This window comes from Neoarius graeffei, chromosome 2 (assembly GCF_027579695.1).
Source record: "Neoarius graeffei isolate fNeoGra1 chromosome 2, fNeoGra1.pri, whole genome shotgun sequence".
Lineage (NCBI taxonomy): Eukaryota > Metazoa > Chordata > Actinopteri > Siluriformes > Ariidae > Neoarius > Neoarius graeffei.
Genome location: NC_083570.1, coordinates 26486704 through 26509240, shown reverse-complemented (window position 1 = coordinate 26509240; position 22537 = coordinate 26486704). Strand labels below are relative to the sequence as shown.

The 22537-nt window shown below is 46.3% G+C and overlaps 1 protein-coding gene across 1 annotated transcript in view; it reads right to left on the bottom strand.

Moving 5' to 3' along the window:
- Positions 1–22537, bottom strand: part of mei4 (meiosis-specific, MEI4 homolog (S. cerevisiae)) — a 202349-nt gene that overhangs the window by 127368 nt on the left and 52444 nt on the right. Inside the window, exon 4 of the mRNA XM_060914032.1 lies at positions 12499–12630. Within this exon, the coding sequence (XP_060770015.1) occupies positions 12499–12630 (132 nt within the window). The remainder of the gene's footprint in view (positions 1–12498; positions 12631–22537) is intronic.

Genomic DNA, 22537 nt, shown 5'->3' with positions numbered 1-22537 from the left:
AAAAATGTTATATATATTTAAAAAAAAAAAATAATAATAATCACACGGAGCCAGGTCAGGTGGGTAGGGTGGTTGCTTCAGCAGGGCGATGTTCTTCTCGGCAAGGAACTGCTGGATGCTCAGGGCATTGTGAACCGGCGTGTTGTCGTGGTGAAGCAGCCACGAGTTGTCCTGCCACAACTCTCTCCTCTTCTCACACACTGAATGAAGCAAATGCCGCAGGATCCCTTTGTAGACATGCTGGTTGATCGTCTGGCCCTGTGACAAGAACTCTATGTGGACGATGCCCCTCACATCGAAGTAGCACCAAGTCCTTTTACTTTTCTGACACACCTTGTATGTAGAATGTGACTTCATTCAGTATGATAGCATGTCTGAATTCCATGTTGTGAAATCTTACTTCAGGGTTGAGAACAAAACCTGTGTGAATGGGATATTTGAGATTCTAAACTACATATTTACTGAGCTGTTGCATATGGATTTTCTAGTGAATAAATAGCATTTCAAATGGATCATTTATTCAAGCTTATTCATTATTGACCATAAATATACAACTATACTCATTCACTTATACTTGAACAATTCACCCAGAAACAATATCTTAGAAATTATCACATTCAGTACATGATCAGTGCTCACAACGTGCTACTGAAGCAAATCCGAACGATTATTCAAATTACCTTTCATATTTCACATTACTACAATACAGAACACCAGTTTAATAGCATCTGTGCACAAGTATTTTAATTCCAAACAAACTATAGTGTACTGCAAAATAATGCATCCTGATATTTCACAGTTTTCACAAATCCAAAAATACCCTTAGGTTTACGTTTTACATTTACACAGCCATGTTAGCGCGCTAGTGGTAGTAATGTTTCTTGCCTACCACTAAGTACACATGCACCGGAAAAGCCAAACGTGAACAATAACAGCGATTCATCGTATAGCCGTCTATTCCAGTGTAGAATGTAATACCTCAGTGAACCCACTGGGGGCAGCAGCACCGTTCCTATTGTATATAGGCTTCTTGCTGAGATTACAAGCAGGTAAACTGAGACCAAACCAAATGGTGAAAAGATTTTATGAGAAATAAGTAAAACTAGAACTGAGTAAACTCAATATCGAATAAACAAAATGTGTCCACAGGAAGTGTGTGAACTTTATATCTCATCTCGTCATTATCTCTAGCCACTTTATCCTGTTCTACAGGGTCGCAGGCAAGCTGGAGCCTATCTGACTACAGGCGAAAGGTGGGGTACACCCTGGACAAGTCGCCAGGTCATCACAGGGCTGACACATAGACACAGACAACCATTCACACTCACATTCACACCTACGGTCAATTTAGGAGTCACCAGTTAACCTAACCTGTTAGGGTTTTGCTGGGATTCGAACCTGGTTCGTTGGTGTGATAATCCAGCAAACCCCCACTAGGCCACCAGGGGGATGACTCAAATGCAGAGGCGTGAGGCGGAAGTAGAAAAAGAATCAAAAGGTTTATTTAAACTATATACACTATACACAGGGCAAAACAAAAGACAAAAAAAAAACCAAAGAGTATAATCCAAAAGAAAAGCAAAGTGCAAAAATTCAAAAGCTAAGAAGATCAAAAAAACACAGTACAAAGGAAACTGGAGATAAACATAACAGCACAAAGACTCCGTGACAAGAGGACTGAACTCAGGGGTATAAATAGACAAACTAATTAAGGACACAGGTGAAGATAATTAGGCAATTAACACAAACACAAGACACAGGAACAGTGGTGGCCTCTAGAGGCCAAAATAAACACGACATGAAAAGGAAATAACAGCGGCCTCTAGAGGCCAAAACAGTCCTAGTCCTAACAGGACCCCCCCCTCTAAGAGCGTCTCCTGACGTTCCCAGGGCGATCCGGATGGGCCGAATGGAAGTCCCGACATAGTTCTTTATCAAGGACATCCCGAGCAGGAACCCAGCAGCGCTCCTCAGGACCATAGCCCTCCCAGTCCACCAGATATTGCAACCCGCCGCGGACCCGGCGGGAGTCAAGCAGGCGATTCACAGTGAACACAGTCTGCCCCTGGAAGATGCGGGGGGGTGGGGGGTTCCTAGGGGCAGGGGCATACGTAGACGTCAGTACGGGCCGTAACAGGGAAACATGGAAAGTGGGGTTGATCCTCAGAGTCCGGGGCAACTGGAGCCGGTAGGAGACAGGGTTCACCCTGCGCACCACCTTGAAGGGGCCAATGTAGCGAGGAGCAAGCTTGCGGTTCTCCACCCGCAGTGGAAGGTCCTTAGTGGACAGCCAAACACGCTGCCCAGGGCGGAAAGCGTGTGCAGGTCTTCTATGGCGGTTGGCCTGAGTCTGGTTGGTTCTGGAGGTCTGTATGAGGGTCTTCCTGACCTTGCTCCAGGTCTTGCGACACCGTCTCACATATTGGTTGACCGAGGGCACCCCCGCGTCCTCCTCCTGGTCCGGGAACAGAGGTGGCTGGAACCCGAATTGGCACTGGAATGGCGACAGCTTGGTGGCCGATGACTGCAGGGTGTTGTGGGCGTACTCCGCCCATGGCAGCCAGGTGCTCCACGATGTCGGGTTATCCATAGCCAGGCCTCGCAGGGTGGTTTCCAGGTCCTGGTTGAGCCTCTCCGTCTGACCATTGGACTGTGGGTGAAACCCAGAGGAGAGGCTGGCAGTGGCTCCGATGACCTTGCAGAACCCGTGCCACACTCGGGAGGAGAACTGGGGCCCTCGGTCTGAGACGATGTCCTGTGGAAGACCAAAGACTCGGAAGACATGATTAAACAAAAGTTTCGCAGTTTCAAGAGCAGAGGGGAGTTTGCACAGTGGTATGAAGCGGCAGGCCTTGGAGAATCTGTCAACTAAGACCAAAATGACCGTGTTACCTTGTGACTCAGGGAGACCCGTGATAAAGTCGACTGCCACGTGGGACCAGGGACGCCGGGGAATGGTCAGAGGATGCAGGAGACCCTGGGGACGCTGTCGTGGGTTCTTGGTTCTGGTGCAAACCTCACAGGACAGGACAAATGACCTTACTTCCTTCTCCATGTTAGGCCACCAGAAGCGTCTTTTCAGGAAGTCCAGGGTCCTCCGAGCTCCCGGGTGGGCGGTGAGAGGGGAAGAGTGACCCCACTGGAGAACCTTGGCCCGGGCTTGATGTGGGACGTACAAGAGGCCTGGTGGCCCCGTCCCAGGACCGGGGTCCTGGCGTTGGGCTCGTCGGACAGCCTCCTCAATACCCCAGCGGACAGGGGCCACAATCCGGGACACAGGGATAATAGGCCCGACTTCATTCTCCCTGTTAGTGGCAGAGAACAGCCTGGACAGTGCGTCAGGTTTGGTGTTCTTGGAGCCGGGGCGGTATGAGAGGGTGAAGTCAAACCGACTGAAAAACAGGGCCCACCTAGCCTGTCGAGGGTTCAGTCTCTTGGCTTGCTGGAGGTACTCCAGGTTCTTGTGGTCAGTCCAAACCAGGAATGGATGTTGTGCTCCCTCCAGCCAGTGCCTCCACTCCTCAAGGGCCAGTTTGACCGCTAGCAGTTCTCGATCCCCCACATCGTACCGGGACTCAGCAGGACTCAGGCGGTGGGAGAAGTAAGCGCAGGGGTGCAGCTTTCCTTCCGAACGTTGAGAGAGCACCGCGCCGACACCACTGTCCGAGGCGTCCACCTCCACGATGAATGGTTGGGAGGTGTCCGGGAGAACCAGAATGGGTGCCGTGCAGAAGCGGTCCTTGAGGTCTTTGAACGCCTTTTCTGCCTGAGGAGACCAGCCATAAGATCCACCTGTCCCTTTGGTGAGGTCTGACATGGGTGCTGCCACAGAACTGAAGTTCCTGATGAACTTGCGGTAGAAGTTAGCGAATCCTAAGAACCGCTGAACCTCCTTAACGGACTTGGGAGTAGGCCAATCCCGGACGGCCAGGGTCTTGGCAGGGTCCATTTGGAGTTGGCCTGTCCGTACAATAAATCCCAGAAAGGAGACCTCGGGAACATGAAATTCGCATTTCTGGGCCTTGGCGAACAGATTGTTCTGTAGCAGCCTCTGGAGAACCTGGCGGACATGGTGGCGGTGCTCCTGCACGGTCTTGGAAAAGATAAGGATGTCGTCGAGGTAGACAAAAACGTATAGGTTAATCATGTCCCTTAAGACGTCGTTGATTAGGGCCTGAAAAACAGCTGGTGCGTTGGTGAGTCCGAAGGGCATCACCTGGTATTCGTAGTGCCCAGACGGGGTGTTAAAGGCAGTCTTCCACTCGTCTCCCTGTCGGATACGGATGAGGTGGTATGCGTTCCGTAGGTCCAACTTGGTGAAGACGGTGGCGCCTTGGAGCAGGTCGAAAGCTGTGGACATCAGCGGAAGGGGATATCGGTTGCGCACAGTGATCTTATTCAGGCCCCTGTAATCAATACATGGTCGGAGCCCCCCATCCTTCTTGCCGACAAAGAAGAAGCCGGCTCCAGCAGGTGAAGTGGAGGGTCGAATAAACCCAGAGACCAGGGCATCTTTGAGGTATTCCTCCATGGCCTTGCGTTCTGGCTGAGAGAGTGAAAACAGTCTGCCACGAGGAGGGGTAGTCCCAGGGAGCAAGTCGATGGCACAGTCGTAGGCCCGGTGCGGAGGAAGAACGGCGGCCCTGCTCTTGCTGAATACTTCCTTGAGATCCCAGTACTCTGTGGGAACTTGAGATAACTCGGTGAGATCAGGGGGCTCGGCAGGAGACACAGGAGAGCTAGAGAGCAGACAAGAGGCATGGCATGCAGGGCCCCATTCCACAACCTGGCTTGTTACCCAGTCTATGCGAGGGTTGTGGCGAATAAGCCAAGGAAGGCCTAGAATAACTGGGAACTCAGGTGAAGGAATCAGGTGCAGGGATATTTCTTCCTTGTGACCTTGAGACTGGAGGAAGACTGGAGAAGTAACTTGGGTGACTCTTCCATCACCTAACGCTTGGCCATCGAGGGCAGACACAGACAGTGGGACTTCAAGAGGTGCAGTCGGAATATTGATGCTTTGGGCGAAGTGAATATCCATAAAGTTCCCAGCCGCCCCTGAGTCTATCAAAGCTTGACAAGAGTGGACAGACTCACCCCAGGAGATGGAGACCGGGATGTAGATTCCTTGGCCAGGGAGTCCGGGAGAGAGGGTAGGCCCCGTCACAACCCTCCCTCGGCTGGACGGGGCGGTCCTTTTCCCAAGAGTTCGGGACATGATGCTCGGAAGTGACCAGGCTTGCCACAGTAGATGCAGCACTTGTCCCTCCTTCTGCGCTCCCTCTCAGATGCGGAGAGGCGAGTACGACCCACTTGCATGGGTTCTGGACAGTCACTGAAGGAGGTAGACGGTCTCCAGGTAGAGGTAGGGAGGCTGGGGGGGCTCAAGGCTTGGTGGCGTTCTCTCATCCTGTTGTCCAGATGAATAGCATGTGAGATGAGGGTTTCGAGGTCACTTGGGCATCCAATAGAGGCCAGACCGTCCTTGATGGGGTCAGACAGACCATGGTGGAAGGCTGACACCAGGGCAGTCTCGTTCCATCCACTTACTGCTGCGAGTGTTCGGAACGAGATGGCGTAATCTGCGACGCTTCCTCCTTGCCGGATGGACATGAGCTTTCGGGCTGCGTCGGTACTGATGTCTGCCTGATCGAAGACCCGAAGCATCTCTTCAGAAAACAGCTGGAAATCAAAGCACTCAGGTCCCTGTCTTTGCCAGATAGCAGTAGCCCAGGCTCGCGCCTTACCAGCTAATAAGGTGATCACAAAGGCAATCTTGCGGTGATCCGTAGTGTAGGTGGTAGGCTGAAGCTCAAAGGTGAGTTGACACTGGGTAAGGAACTCTCGGCACTCACTGTGCTTGCCGTCATACCTCTGTGGTGCAGGAAGGCTGGGTTCGCGAGGTGAAGAAGGCAGCATTGCAGGAGGCACTGGAGCAGGAGTGGGAGCTGGATCAGGAACTGGATCAGGAGCAGGAGATGCAGGCAGAGATGTCAGCTGTGCCAGGGTTTTCCCAATTTGCTGAAGCAGTTCCTCGTGGCGAGCGAGGGCCTCACGTTGGCTGGTGAGCGTACGTCCATGAGCGTCCATGGTCGCTCCGAAGCGTGTCAAAGCTGCCATAATTCCCTGAAGGTTGGCCGGGTAGACAGTTGAAGCAGCCTCTGCTGAGTCGGTCATGACGGAGTCTTTCTGTTAGGGTTTTGCTGGGATTCGAACCTGGTTCGTTGGTGTGATAATCCAGCAAACCCCCACTAGGCCACCAGGGGGATGACTCAAATGCAGAGGCGTGAGGCGGAAGTAGAAAAAGAATCAAAAGGTTTATTTAAACTATATACACTATACACAGGGCAAAACAAAAGACAAAAAAAAAACCAAAGAGTATAATCCAAAAGAAAAGCAAAGTGCAAAAATTCAAAAGCTAAGAAGATCAAAAAAACACAGTACAAAGGAAACTGGAGATAAACATAACAGCACAAAGACTCCGTGACAAGAGGACTGAACTCAGGGGTATAAATAGACAAACTAATTAAGGACACAGGTGAAGATAATTAGGCAATTAACACAAACACAAGACACAGGAACAGTGGTGGCCTCTAGAGGCCAAAATAAACACGACATGAAAAGGAAATAACAGCGGCCTCTAGAGGCCAAAACAGTCCTAGTCCTAACATAACCTGCATGTCTTTGGACTGTGGGGGAAACCGGAGCACCCGGAGGAAACCCACACGGACACGGGGAGAACATGCAAACTCCACACAGAAAGGCCCTCGCCAGACATGGGACTCGAACCCAGAACCTTCTTGCTGTGAGGCGACAGCACTAAGCACTACACCACCGTGCTGCCCTGAACTTTATATATTTAAAATAAATAAATAAATAAATAAAAACACCCCTGCAACACCATGATTCAAATTCCTATTAGTCATTCATCTCAAATAATATATGGGGTCTAAATCCATTTGGTACAATTTCATGGAGTGGAACACCAGCCACATCACCAGATAATGACATACAGTGGTGCTGGAAAGTTTGTGAACCCTTTAGAATTTTCTATATTTCTGCATATATATGACCTAAAACATCATCAGATTTTCACACAAGTCCTAAAAGTTGATAAAGAGAACCCAGTTAAACAAATGAGACAAAAATATTATACTTGGTCATTTATTTATTGAGGAAAATAATCCAATATTACATATCTGTGAGTGGCAAAAGTATGTGAACCATTGCTTTCAGTATCTGGTGTGACCCCCTTGTGCAGCAATAACTGCAACTAAATTTTTCCAGTAACTGTTGAACAGTCCTGCACACCGGCTTGGAGGAATTTTAGCCCATTCATCCGTACAGAACAGCTTCAACTCTGGGATGATGGTGGGTTTCCTCACATGAACTGCTCACTTCAGGTCCTTCCACAACATTTGGATTGGATTAAGGTCAGGACTTTGACTTGGCCATTCCAAAACATTAACTTTATTCTTCTTTAACCATTCTTTGGTAGAACGACTTGTGTGCTTAGGGTCATTGTCTTGCTGCATGACCCACCTTCTCTTGAGATTCAGTTCATGAACAGATGTCCTGACATTTTCCTTTAGAATTTGCTGGTATAATTCAGAATTCGTTGTTCCATCAATGATGGCAAGCCATCCTGGCCCAGATGCAGCAAAACAGGCCCAAACCATGATACTACCACCACCATGTTTCACAGATGGGATAAGGATCTTATGCTGGAATGCAGTGTTTTCCTTTCTCCAAACATAACGCTTCTCATTTAAACCAAAAAGTTCTAGTTTGGTCTCATCCGTCCACAAAACATTTTTCCAATAACCTTCTGACTTGTCCACGTGATCTTTAGCAAACTGCAGATGAGCGGCAATGTTCTTTTTGGAGAGCAGTGGCTTTCTCCTTGTAACCCTGCCATGCACATCATTGTTGTTCAGTGTTCTCCTGATGGCGGACTCATGAACATTAACATTAGCCAATGTGAGAGAGGCCTTCGGTTGCTTAGAAGTTACTCTGGGGTCCTTTGTGACCTCGCCGACTATTACACGCCTTGCTCTTGGAGTGATCTTTGTTGGTTGACCACTCCTGGTGAGGGCAACAATGGTCTTGAATTTACTCCATTTGTACACAATCTGTCTGACTGTGGATTGTTGGAGTCCAAACTCTTTAGAGATGGTTTTGTAACCTTTTCCAGCCTGATGAGCATCAACAACACTTTTTCTGAGGTCCTCAGAAATCTCCTTTGTTCATGCCATGATACACTTCCACAAACATGTGTTGTGAAGATCAGACATTGATAGATCCCTGTTCTTTAAATAAAACAGGGAGCCCACTCACACCTGATTGTCATCCCACTGATTGGAAACACCTGACTCTAATTTCACCTTCAAATTAACTGCTAATCCTTGAGGTTCACATACTTTTGCCACTCACAGATATGTAATATTGGATCATTTTCCTCAATAAATAAATGACCAAGTATAAATTTTTGTCTCATTTGTTTAACTGGGTTCTCTTTATCTACTTTTAGGCCTTGTGTGAAAATCTGATAATGTTTTAGGTCATATTTATGCAGAAATATGACCTAAAACATTAACTGGGTTCTCTTTATCTACTTTTAGGCCTTGTGTGAAAATCTGATAATGTTTTAGGTCATATTTATGCAGAAATATAGAAAACTCAAAAGGGTTCACAAACTTTCAAGCACCACTGTATGTAAGAAAATAAGTATCTTTAGGACCTTGGTTTGGGATTATTTTTCTTTATGCACATCTTCAGGTGGTATATCGCAAGTGTGTAAAGTTTCATCAAAATCCATCAAACTGTTTAGGAGAAGCTTCACTTACAAGACACATGGATAGACGGACGGGACAGGGGGATTTTTATATATCCCCCCAAACTTTCTTTGTGGAGGGCAGAGGCGATTCTAGAGTCTGTTGTGGCCCCAAGCAAAAATTTCCAGGGGGCCCTTCTGACCAGTGTTCATCACCAATATGTTATAAATAATCTGACACCAATGAAAAATGTATGAAACCAAAGTTTTTTTAAATTCCAAATGTGAAAATACAATGGTAAAGAACAATAAAAACAATAAAAACAATTAAAAACAAAATAAATAAGCCCAGCCCTGTGATGACCTGGCGACTTGTCCAGGGTGTACTCCGCCTTTCACCCGTAGTCAGCTGGGATAGGCTCCAGCTTGCCTGCGACCTTGTAGAACAGGATAAAGCGGCTAGAGATAATGAGATGAGATAAATAAGCCCTCGGGCCCTGACTCTCGGGGTCCCCTGGCCCAGGGGGCCCCAAGCAGTTGCCTGCCTTGCCTGTTCACAAGCTGCACGTCTGGTGGAGGGTATAAAAAGCAAAAACATTTATAAAAAAAAAAAAAAGCTTTTTTTTTACTCAAAAAAAAAGTCAAAGCATGGAACAAGTCAGTCTTTTTTTTTCTTTAAATTTACGTAGTTGCGAAATATGCGTAGCAAACCTGTAGCTTAACCAGGAGGGCACACAGTAGAGTGCATTCCTCCCCCAAGCCAGACATAATCAACATCAAAATCACTTGAACAGTGTATAATACTAGTCAAAGTCAAACTTTGTCATCATTCAGACCATACAACAAGCAGTGCACGACTGAAAAATTACTTTTCCCCCACACTCCAATGTGCTGGTATGTACAATAAACAAACATGTTACAGTAAATGCACACAAGACAACAACAGGTAAACATACTAGACAGCTAGACGGACCTGCATATTGCACTATAAACACAGGCGTAAACCAATAGACAGTGACCGTAGGGCCACAAACAAAACAAACAACGCACAAGAGAACATACTGCACAAAAAAAAAAAAAGGATGAGAACCATAACACTGGTGGGTGACGATAAAGTGCATAGTGATGGCATTGAATTATTGCACAGGATGACAGCCTATTATACCGGATAGCAGCATTTCAACAATCTGTATGTGCGTTAAGGGGGTCGTCAGTTGTAACAGTCTGTGTATGTTAGGCCAAGTTTACATTAGACCGTATCTGTCTTGTTTTCTTCGCGGATGCACTGTCCGTTTACATTAAAACGCCTGGAAACGGGAATCCGCCAGGGTCCACGTATTCAATCCAGATCGTGTCTGATCCGGTGCTGTGTAAACATTGAGAATACGCGGATACGCTGTGCTGAGCTCTAGCTGGCGTCGTCATTGGACAACGTCACTGTGACATCCACCTTCCTGATTCGCTGGCGTTGGTCATGTGACGCGACTGCTGAAAAACGGCGCGGACTTCCGCCTTGTATCACCTTTCATTAAAGAGTATAAAAGTATGAAAATACTGCAAATACTGATGCAAATACTGCCCATTGTGTAGTTATGATTGTCTTTAGGCTTGCCATCCTTCCACTTGCAAGTGGTAAGTGACTTGCGCACAGCGGCTCAGTCCCGAATCACTGCTCGTGCACTACACTCGCGCGCTCTGTGAGCTGCGCAGGGCCGGAGTGCGCACCCTCCAGAGGGCACTCGCTGTTCAGGGCGGAGTGATTTGGAGCGCAGCCGCTGAGGAGGAAGCGATGAGCCGCACTGACACATTTCAACTTACGTGCCGAATTAGTCATGTGATTAGCGTATCCGTGTATTGACGATGTGTGCACGCGAATCGTGTATTGGCGTTGCTGTGTGCACGCTAATCGTTTTTAAAAACGTTAATCTGATGACCCGCTGATACGGTCTAATGTAAACCCCACCTTAATGGGTACAACAATCCTGAGTCCATCATGCTCATGTGATGATCTTAAATGTGTTAAGTATTCTCATGGCTTGTGGGAAGAAGTTATTGCGGAGTCTGGCAGTCTTGCACCGTAAACGCCGGTAGCGTTTACCTGAAGGTAGAACAGACCAAGTGCAGGATGAGTGGGGTCTTTGATTATATTGATGGCTCTGTTGCTGCAGCGTGACTGGTACAGAGCTTGTATGGGTGTTTGGGATGTTCTGGTAATCTTTTCTGCTGTCTTCACCACTCTTTGGAAGGCCTTCTGGTCAGAGACAGAGCAGCTGCCATACCAGACTGAGGCGCCGCTGGTAAGGATGCTCTAAATGGTGCCTCTGTAAAAAGCTGTGAAGATGGGGGGTGGAAGGTCCGCTCTCCTCATCCATCGCAGGAAGTGTAGGCATTGTTGTGCCCTTTTGACAAGGGAGGTGGTGTTAGTAGTTCATGTTAGGTCATCCATGATATGCACCCCCAGGGAACTTGGTGCTTTTCACAGAGTCCACAGCATTGCCACGGTTGGAGACTTGGGTGTGAGGTGAATGCTTCCTTCTGAAGTCAATTGTGATCACCTTTGTTTTGTTGACGTTCAGTTGTAGATTATCATCACACCAGGCAATGAGTTGGTTTACCTCCTCTCTGTAGTCTGAGTCATCGTTGCTGATGAGGCCCTGTACACCAAATTTCATCAGAATCCATTCACTACTTTTTGAGTTACGTTGAGACAAACAAAGTTGGTGGAGGTAATCATGGCTCCTTAAGTTTAGCATGTTCCATTTAAGACTAATGATGGACTGCTATGATTTAACAGAGTTTTGATGAAGGGGGAAAGGTCGATCTGATTAAATCCACAAATTTCAAGTATCTTGTCCTATTATTTAAAACAAATACCTTATTACATCCTTAGTCATTTCAATAAGTTTTTGTTATTCTAATGAGGAAATATTATTAGATTAGTCATTTAAGAGAAAATCAGTATCATAAGATTGTGATTATTTGTCGATTACTTCACCTAAATTGTAGTGTTCAGAGTACACAAAGGAGACCAATTTCTTTTGTATAATTCGGAAATACTTATAAGTCTGGTTGGAAAAATAACTTTCATTAGTGGAGATGAAGAATGTTCAAAACCATGCTCATATTAGTTCCTAATAATTGATCTTTTATTGTTCAACGTAATACATAGGTTTTCACCATATATTGGCGCACATGCACACATACTACAGTTGTTTTTTGGAGTCGAATCTCTTCACTAGCAAAACTTTCCAGAGGAAAAACAGCAACATCTAGAACATCTCAGGTTCTCCCAGGCTTCACAAATGTCTCACACTCTTTCTGTGCTCAGTGTGTAGAAAGTGCGTTGTGCGTCTTTGGCTTCTTCCTCATTGAAAAGTAAGTGACAGGTTTTCTACCAGAGTGGCGCTCAGTGGGAGATGATACTCTCATCCTGTTTCCTTGTGTTTTCCTCCTTCACAGTTTCTATTGAACCAACACTTTTAATATAAAAGCACACATCACACTGTGCAGTCAGTCATAAAAATTGCTGCTTGCAATCGTCCTGATCAGTGACATGTAATTCAGTGTAACCTGAAGTCGAGAACTAGTCGAGAACTAGTCAATAATACACGTCTTTCACATATGCAGCATTTAGTCCATTTGGATTGAACTCCATCCCTTGGTCTAGTTCAGTTTTGGTAAACATGAACACGGTGCTCATGACTGAACTGAGACCGTGGTCTTACCTGACAGGCGCTCCAGAGAGTCTCAGCTAGGCGGATGATGTGAGACAGGATGAGTTTAACCAGCATAGATCTGAGCATGCTGGCACCTCCTAGACAGATCAGACATTCTGCCAAATTGTCCTGCACCGCAAACTGCATGGAAAGATAAAAACAAGGCATCACTGAGACACATTTGACCTCGTCTCACACACACTAAATGGACATATTACAGATACACAGTTCAACGTTCAACCCCTTGCTTTCCTTTCGCAAAAGAACCAATCCTAAGGCAATTATTGCGACATGATTATTGTAATATTCTACATGCCAATACTGTACCTGAACTGGCTGCGTAAATATAGATGAGCCGGCTTATGTCGGCCCATCTGAATCATTTCTCTCAGCTGCATTACATCAGTAATGAATAACCACTTCCACTATAGCAAAAGGCTACAGTTATTTTTCCATGCATTCTAAAACAGGCCATTCTCTGAGCTGAAAGTTGCCTTGGGCTCCATTCAGATACGACCTAAAAGAGTGAAATTTTGCATAAAAAGCTCTAAAAGTTTTGCGCTACCCGTAAATACAGCAGGGGTAAATAGACTTGGCGGACTGGGCATACGAGAGGTGATAAGAAGCCGTTCTATTTGCTGATTTTTTTTTGGGGGGGTGGGGGGGTGGGGGGGTTGATGGGTCCTGGAAAAAAACAAACAGACATTGCACTGCTCATACATCTCAGCTTTAGAAAAAAAAATTATATATATATATATATATATTATATATATATATATATATTTTTTTTACCTACAATGCAGCAGTGTGTTTTCAAAGATGGGGACTAAAATGGCTTTTAAAGGTCACAGTCTTCGAGCTCAAACTATCAAAAAGGGGCAAAGTCACCTGCAGGCATACAATGAGTGCTAACTGTAGGACATTTTTTTTAAAATAAAGTTTCTTTTTGATGTCAAATGAAACAAACAAGGATACATGCATAGTGCATATACCAAATACAATGGAATAGCTACAGTAGCTCAAATAACCACTCTGTACAACCAAGGTGAGCAGAAAAGCATCTCACTTTGCACAACTATCAGTTGAATGAGCTACAACAGTGGAAGACACATTGCGTTCCACTCCTATCAACCAAGAGGAGGAATCAGACCATACTGGGCACCAAAACTGGACTGTTAAAGCAGAACCATGGCCTCACTTTTGTTTATAAATGCCTTGAGACCTCAAGAATGGCACAGGAATAGTTTTAGCGTTAACAATAAATCTAATATAGCATTTTTTACGATTAAAGTTATTTATATAGGTAGCGGTCTGAGTGAATGACGATGTCCGTAACATCATAACAGGAAGTCTATCGGTCTCATTTCCACTATACTAAAAACACAGAGCTAACTGCAACTTCGAGCTTCCATTTTGAGCTAATTTATCGCCATGCCACGTAGATGTGTTTTTGGCCGGTGCAGAAACACAACAGAAGATGGATTTAAAATGTTGCATTCATGGCCCAAGAATGTTCAAACTGCAAAGGTTTGGATGCATTTTGCGAGAAGTTCACGGGCAACTTGGGTGCCTATGAAGTGGTCTCTCCTCTGTACATTTTACTGAAGACTTGTACGAAACCTCTGATCTGTTGAGGAGCATTGGCTACAAGCCTGTATTGAAAGAGGGCGCAGTACTGACAATTAAGGAAAAAGAAAACTACAAGAAAAAAAGTTTTTGTTTTTTTAAAAGGAAAGCAAGTTCAGTTGCAGTAGTCCTCCTGGAGTGAGCCGAGGGTTGTTGCTAAAACCCAGGACGGAGCGGGACGAGACATATCGCTCGGGCAGTGACCTACCTGCAGTTGTTGCTAAAACCGGTGATATCCCGTTCTGCCCCAGGTTTTAGTAATTGCCTGAGCCAAGTAGTAATGGCGGACTACACAGTTTGAAGAAAAGTGAATGAATGGACCAGCCGTCTTATTTCTAAACTGGATATTGTTGCCATCTCTCCCTTATGTGGAAGAAGTGAATGAACAGAGAACTGAACGAACAACTGAAAGTCAGATTGTTTCAAAAACAAATTGGCCTTCAAGAACCGAAAACACAGACAGATAAGCTCCGGCTCTCAGTTGGATTTAAAAAAAAAAAAAAAACCTCAACAACCCCACATTGTTTACCTGCATTTAGATTAATACATGTAACTTTTGTTACCAAGAAACTCAAAGACATTCCCGTGTCTGCAAACTTAAAGCATATATGCAGAGCCATGGCCTCACTTTTTGTTTAAAAAATGCCTTGAGACCTCAAGAATGGCACAGGAATAGTTTTAAGCACTAACAAATCTAATATAATAATTTTTACGATTAAAGTTATTTATATAGGTAGCGGTCTGAGTGAATGACCTTGACGTCTGTGACATCACAGCAGGAAGTCTATCAGTCTCCTCGCCATTTCCGCTATACTAAAACACAGAGCTAACTGTAACTCCGCCTCTATTTTGAGCTAATTTATCACCATGCCATGTAGATGCGTTTTTGGTGGGTGCAGCAACATGACAGAAGCTGGATTTATTTTGCTTTCATGGACCAAGAATGTTCAAACTGCAAAGATTGACACATTTTGCGAGAAGTTCACGGGCACATTGGGAGCCTATGAAGTGGTCTCTCCTCTGCTCATTTTACTGAAGACTCGTACGAGACCTCAGATCTGTTGAGGAGCATTGACTATAAGCCTGTATTGAAAGAGGGTGCAGTACCAGCAATTAAAGAAAAAGAAAACTACAAGAAAAGGAAAAGTATTTTATTTATTTTAAAAGGAAACTTCAGTTGCACCAGTCCTCCTGGAGTGAGCCGAGGGTTGTTGCTAAAACCCGGGACGGAACATATAGCTCGGGCAGGGACCTCCCCGCAGTTGTTGCTAAAACCGGTGATGTTCCATTCCATCCCGGATTTTAGTAATTGCCTGGGCCCAGCAGTAATGGCGGACTACACAGTATGAATAAAAGTGAATAAGTGGAGCAGCCGTCTGATTTCTAAACTGGATATTGCTGCCATCTCGCCCTTACGTGGAAGAAGTGAATGAACAGAGAACAGAACGAACAACTGAAAGTCAGATTGTTTCAAAAACAATCGGCCTTCAAGAAGCAAGAACACCGACGGGTAAGATGCGACTCATTTGGATTAAAAAAAGAAAAAAAAAAAAAACACCACCACACCCCACCCCACCCCACATTGTTTACCTGCATTTAGATTAATACATGTAACTTGTATTGTGTGTTTAAGTTACTGGTATAAGATTATTTAATTTGCTTCAGAATGTGATTGTCTCAGTTCACCTGATTATTTAATTAGCCTTTTACATTTTATCAGTGAAAATGCATGCGTGTACATGTATGTTGCATAAGTTATAACACCTATCCTGTTGTAATGAGAGTCAACCCACAATCAAAGAAGTCAAAATCAGTCTTAGTTGAGCAACTTGGTAACGGTATCTCTTTTTTAAAGACTTTTTTTCACCTTTATTGGATAGGACAGTGTAGAGACAGGAAATGAGCAGGAGAGAGACGGGGAGGGATCGGGAAATGACCTCGGGTCGGAATCAAACCCGGGTCCCCGGATTTATGGTATGGTGCCTTAACCAACTGAGCCACAACACCCCCAGTAACAGTATTTTTACCTTCACCATAAATGTTTGGATATGACATTTGGTCTATAGCTGTAAAAGGCCTTGGCTTTAAAACTGGTTATCGCTGTGACGTTGTCACGCACTCAGGCCTGGCTGGCTCAGCGGGGCAGCTCGAATGCCAACTTTGCGGTCGATTTTAACTCTCTAAAATATAATTTTTTTTATTCCCATTTATGCAGCATACAAGAGTCAAGGATGGAGATACTATCTGCTCAGAAATTTAAAAATAAAAGGCTCTGCGTATCTCTTTTAAAGACAACTAGGTGATGACACCCCCCTTCACGAGTATGAATCAAAAATTCAATTGAATAACCGCACCATAGTACATCCCATGTATTAAGCATAACAAATGAAGTGGAAGGCATTCAGATTTGTCCTGTGTGAAGTCAAGATAAAAATGGAAGAGATACTAGTGCATCTCAAAAAATTAGAATATTGTGAAAAAGTTCAATATTTTCCATCACTTATTTAAGAAAGTGAAAATGTTATATATTATAGACTCATTACACAAACTAAAATGTTTCAAGCATTTTTCTATTTTAATCAGTATGGCATACAGTACAAAAACATAAAAAAAACCATCTCAAAATATTAGAATATTTCATTTCGAGTTTGAGTAAAACAGTATGAACACAGTGCATCTCTCGGTCTAGTTCAGTACACACAACCACAATCATGGGGAAGACTGCTGACTTGACTGTTGTCCAGAAGATGATCACTGATGCCCTCCACAAGGAGGGTAAGCCACAAACGGTCAATGCTGAATGTCATGGTCCTACCAGTGGGCTTCTCTCTTCAGGTAACATCTCCACTCAGCATTACCGGCCACGCCCGCACTCACTTCCTCTTATTAACTTTCAGTGACTGTCGTTGGCTGTTGCCGATCACCTGCTTCCCCTTGGGTGTATTTAAGCTGCAGTTCTCCCTAGCCTCAGTGTCAGATCGTCTGCAACTCTCAGCCTGATAACCTGCTCTATGTTCCTACTACTCTGACTCCTGATATTGTGCTGTTCTGTTTGACTCTGTCTGCTCTCCAGCCCCGGTAACCTGATCTGCCTTCTGTCCTGTTGACTCTGCCTCTTGCACCTTCGCCTGTTCTCCAGCTCGCTCAGCTGTTAGCCTGCAGCCACAGCTCTCTGACTACGCCAGATCCTATCAGGTCTCAGAAGCTAAGCAGGGTTGGGCCTAGTCTGTACTTGGATGGGAGACCTCAGACGTCACCACCAGCCATCCCTGCCTCTGGATTTCTCCCAACTCCCCTTTCCCCTATTATTAATAAACTGTGGTTTGACCGCATTTGATCTCCTCTCCTGTCTGTTCCATGACAGAACGATCTGAACACAACATGGAGTCAGTGCCCGAACCCTCTGCCCTAGACCGGCTGCAGCGCGTTGAAGATGTCAGTCGCATGTCTGCTGACATTGCAGCCCTGATCCAGCTTGGTCAGCAGCTGCAACAACGACTGGACCAAGCACTCCAGCTGCTCACCGCCCAACCACCGCAGTCCCTCGTTGCATCAGCCCCTGTCATACCCGCTGCTGACGTGCCAGCTTCGGGAGGTGCTCCTGCTACACTCGAGGCCCCAGAACCCAAGGTCGGCAGTCCGGAGCGTTCTGACAGTGACCCCTCCCAAGTCCGTGCCTTCCTGACCAGTTGCCGGTTGCTGTTCGACCTGCAGCGAAGGTGGCCTTCGTCATCACTCGTCTGACTGGCCGCGCCCGCCTGTGGGGGACTGCTGAGTATGAACGCCGGACACTGGCATGTGCCTCCTTCACCTTGTTTTCAGCGGAAATGACTAAGGTCTTCGACCTGGGCTCATCGTCAGTAGAGGCATCCGGAGGACTGATGAGTATTCGCCAAGGCAGACAAACAGTGGCTGACTACTCGATCGATTTCTGGACCTTGGCCCAGCGCAGCAAGTGGGGCACGCAGGCGCTGGTGGACGCCTTTCTGCACAGCCTGGCCGACTACATTAAGGACGAATTGGTCTCGCACGAACAACCATCGACACTCGATGAGGCCATTGACCGCCGGGTCCAGACCCGTCGACGAGAGAGGGCCCACCAGACTCAGTCAGTCACCAGCGCACGGAGTAACCCAGCCCCTTCTACGTCTCCTGCTGCTTCTCCACCGAGCCTTCTGGACCAGGCAGAGCCCATGGAGATCGGCCGTGCTTCCCTCAGCCCGGCAGAGCGCCAGCGTTGGATCACCTCCAATCTGTGCCTGTACTGTGGGGGTGACTGTCAACGTGCTGCCTCTTGCCCAGTAAAAGCGACGAGCTCACTGGCCATGGGAGGGGTCCGGCTGGGCTCAATGATCATCCAGTCCTCCACCAGCCAGAAACCTATGCTCCAAGTTCGTCTTCGTCTGTTGGATTCCACCCACACCCTGACCGCCCTGGTCGACTCTGGCGCCGAGGCTAACATCATGGACACCGAGCTTGCGCGCCAGTTGGGTCTGCAAAGCCTTCACTTATCCTCTCCTGCTCCAGCCAGGGCACTGGATGGCCATCTTCTTGGCACCGTCGCCCACCTCACTGCCCCTGTCCCGATGACTCTGTCAGGCAACCACTATGAAACCATCCAGTTTCACCTGCTCCGTTCCCCCGACCAACCTCTCATCCTGGGCTATCCATGGCTCCGCCAACACAGTCCTCACCTCGACTGGGCCACCGGCGCGATAAGAGAATGGGGCAAGGACTGCCACCGGACCTGCTTACGGGCCGTCACTCTAATCCCCCGTACTCCACCTGCCAGCTCTGCCCCCTCCGAGGACCTGCCCCTCCAGGTGGAGTCTCGTAAGCTAGCACCTCGGTTCGTCGGACCATTCCCTGTCCAGAGGATAATCAGCCAGTCTGCTGTCCGGCTTCGACTGCCCAAGTCCATGAGAGTGCACCCCACCTTCCACGTCTCTAAGATCAAGCCAGTACACGAGAGCCCGCTGGTCCCAGCTGCACCTCCTCGTCTCATCGACGGTGGTCCGGTCTACTCCATCCGACGGGGCCGACGTAGGGGTCCTCACCGTGCGGATCTACTCCTGGACCCTGCCCCTGCTCCAACACCTGAGCCTGACACCGAACCGAATCCTGGGTGGGGGTCCTGGGATGACAATTCTTCTGACGGTGAAGAGGGTGCGGAAGCTATGGACACTGACCGGTCTGAGGAGTTCTAACCCTCCACCGGTATTCCCCCTCCTCCCGCCCATCTTTGGTGATCTGTGGCTAGGGACTTCTGGGGCCGTCCCTTGAGGGGGGGGTTCTGTCATGGTCCTACCTGTGGGCTTCTCTCTTCAGGTAACATCTCCACTCAGCATTACCGGCCATGCCCGCACTCACTTCCTCTTATTAACTTTCAGTGACTGTCATTGGCTGTTGCCGATCACCTGCTTCCCCTTGGGTGTATTTAAGCTGCAGTTCTCCCTAGCCTCAGTGTCAGATCATCTGCAACTCTCAGCCTGATAACCTGCTCTGTGTTCCTACTACTCTGACTCCTGATATTGTGCTGTTCCGTTTGACTCTGTCTGCTCTCCAGCCCCGGTAACCTGATCTGCCTTCTGTCCTGTTGACTCTGCCTCTTGCCTGCCCCTCTTGTACCTTCGCCTGTTCTCCAGCTTGCTCAGCCCTGCTGCTAGCCTGCAGCCACAGCTCTCTGACTACGCCAGATCCTGTCAGGTCTCAAAAGCTAAGCAGGGTCGGGCCTGGTCTGTACTTGGATGGGAGACCTCAGACGTCACCACCAGCCATCCCTGCCTCTGGATTTCTCCCAACTCCCCTTTCCCCTATTATTAATAAACTGTGGTTTGAGCGCATTTGATCTCCTCTCCTGTCTGTTCCATGACCCTGAAAAGGGTGGCTGGAAAAGGTGCACAAGCAACGGGGATGGCCACAGTCTTGAGAGGATTGTCAAGAAAAGTTGATTCAAGAACTTGGGAGAGCTTCACAAGGAGTGGACTGAGGCTGGGGTCAGTGTATCAAGACCCATCACAAACAGACATCTTCAAGAAAGGGGATACAACTTTCGCATTCCTAATATCAAGCTACTCCTGAGCCAGAGACAAATGTCAGAAGTGTCTTATCTGGGCTAAGGAGAGAAATGGACTGTTGCTCAGTGGTCCAAAGTCCTCTTTTAAGATAAAAGTACATTTTGCATTTAATTTGGAAGTCACGGTTCTAGAGCCTTGAGGAAGAGTGGAGAGGCACAGAATCCAAGGTGTTTGAAGCCCAGTGTGAAGTTTCCACAGTCTGTGATGATTTGGGGTGCCATGTCATCTGCTGGTGTTGGTCCACTGTATTTTATCAAGTCCAAAGTCAACACAGCCATCTACCAGGAGATTTTAGAGTACTTCATGCTTCCATCTGCTGACGAGCTTTTTGGAGATGCTGATTTCCTTTCCCAGCAGGACTTAGCACCTACCCACAGTGCCAAAACGACTACCCACAGTGCCAAAACGACTACCAAATGGTTTGCTGACCATGATATTACTGTGTTTGATTGGCCAGCCAACTTGCCTGACCTGAACCCCATACAGAATCTATGGGGTATTGTCAAGAGGAAGATGAGAAACACCCGACCCGAAAATACAGATACGCTGAAGGCCACTATCAAAGCAACCTGGGCTTCAATAACACCTCAGCAGTGCCACAGACTGATCACCTCCATGCCACACTGCATTGATACAGTAATTCATGGTAAAGGAGCCCCAACCAAGTATTGAGTGTATAAATGAATATACTTTTCAGAAGTTGGACATTTCTGTATTGTAAATCCTTTTTTTGATTGATCTTAGGGAATATTCTAATAATTTGAGATACTGGATTTCTGATTTTCATGAGTTATAAGCCATAATCATCAAAATTAAAACAAAAAAGGCTTTAAATATTTCACTTTACATGTAATGAATATATGAAAGTTTATCTTTGAGTTAAATTATGAAAAAAGGAACTTTTTCATGGTATTCTAATTTTTTGAGATGCACTAGTACATGTGGATTGCCGAAGAAATGCAAACTTTTTGCTTAATATCAGCAACAGGAAGATATTAATGAAGGAAAAATGTCATTAAGGCAAAAAAATTAGTAAAATGCTTTTATTTAATGCTTATATAATTCATTTTAAAAGAGAACAATATGATTTGACAGCTCCAGGCCTAGTGTGTGCTTGTGAGACAAAAAAAAATATATATATATATATATATATATATATATATATATATATATATATATATATATATATATATATATTCCACCCACACGACTGATAAATTTCTTGCTTCGAGTTGTTTTTAAAAACAAAATGAAACACTTTCATTCCACTGTTATGCCGACGATACCCAGCTTTACAACACCACTAAAACCATCTCCCTTGCCATCCTCTCCACCCTCACTCGCTGCCTTACTGACATTAAAACCTGGATGAACCACAACTTCCTCAAACTAAACAGCAATACAACTGAGATAATCATCTTTGGCCCAAAATCCATCCTTCCCACCTGTCAGAACTTCTCACTCTGTATCAATGGCCACTCTGTCATTCCCTCCCCCCTCGTCAGAAACCTTGGAATCTACATGGACCCTGCACTCTCATTCAAATTACACATTAATCATGTAACCAAAACATCCTTTTTCCACCTATGAAACATTGCACGCCTGCGACCCACTCTTTCCACCCTAGCTGCAGAGACATTAATTCATGCCTTTATCACCTCCAGACTCGACTACTGCAATAGCATCCTGTATGGCCTTCCTTCTACTGTTCTTCAAAAACTACAATATGTTCAAAACTCTGCTGCCCGGCTGCTCACCCGTTCTCCCTCCAGAGAACATATCACCCCTGTCCTCCGTCAACTTCACTGGCTTCCCATAAAACAACGCATACACTTCAAGATCCTCCTCATCACCTACAAGGCCCTCAACAACCTTGCACCCTCGTACCTGACTGATCTCCTCCATCGCCACTCCCCCACCCGCCGACTACGCTCTGCAGATGCCAACCTCCTCACTCCCATCACCACGTCCAAGTACCGGACCCTCGGAGACAGAGCCTTTGCCATCGCTGTCCCCACCCTCTGGAACTCTGTCCCCCTGGCCATCTGTAACTCCGATACACTACTTTCCTTCAAGCGCCATCTCAAAACCCATCTGTTCAAGACTGCATATGACACTTGACACGTCACCTTCCTGCAGATCACCTTCCTATTTATCTGTTGTCTCTGTGTGTGTGTGTGTGTGTGTGTGTATATATATATATATATATATATATATATATATATATATATATATATGTATGTATGTATGTGTGTGTGTGTGTTCAGAAAACAGAATCCAGGGACACATGTCTGCCTGGGGGCATTTTGAGTTATTGACAGATTCAGAAAGTACAGTTTCTAAGC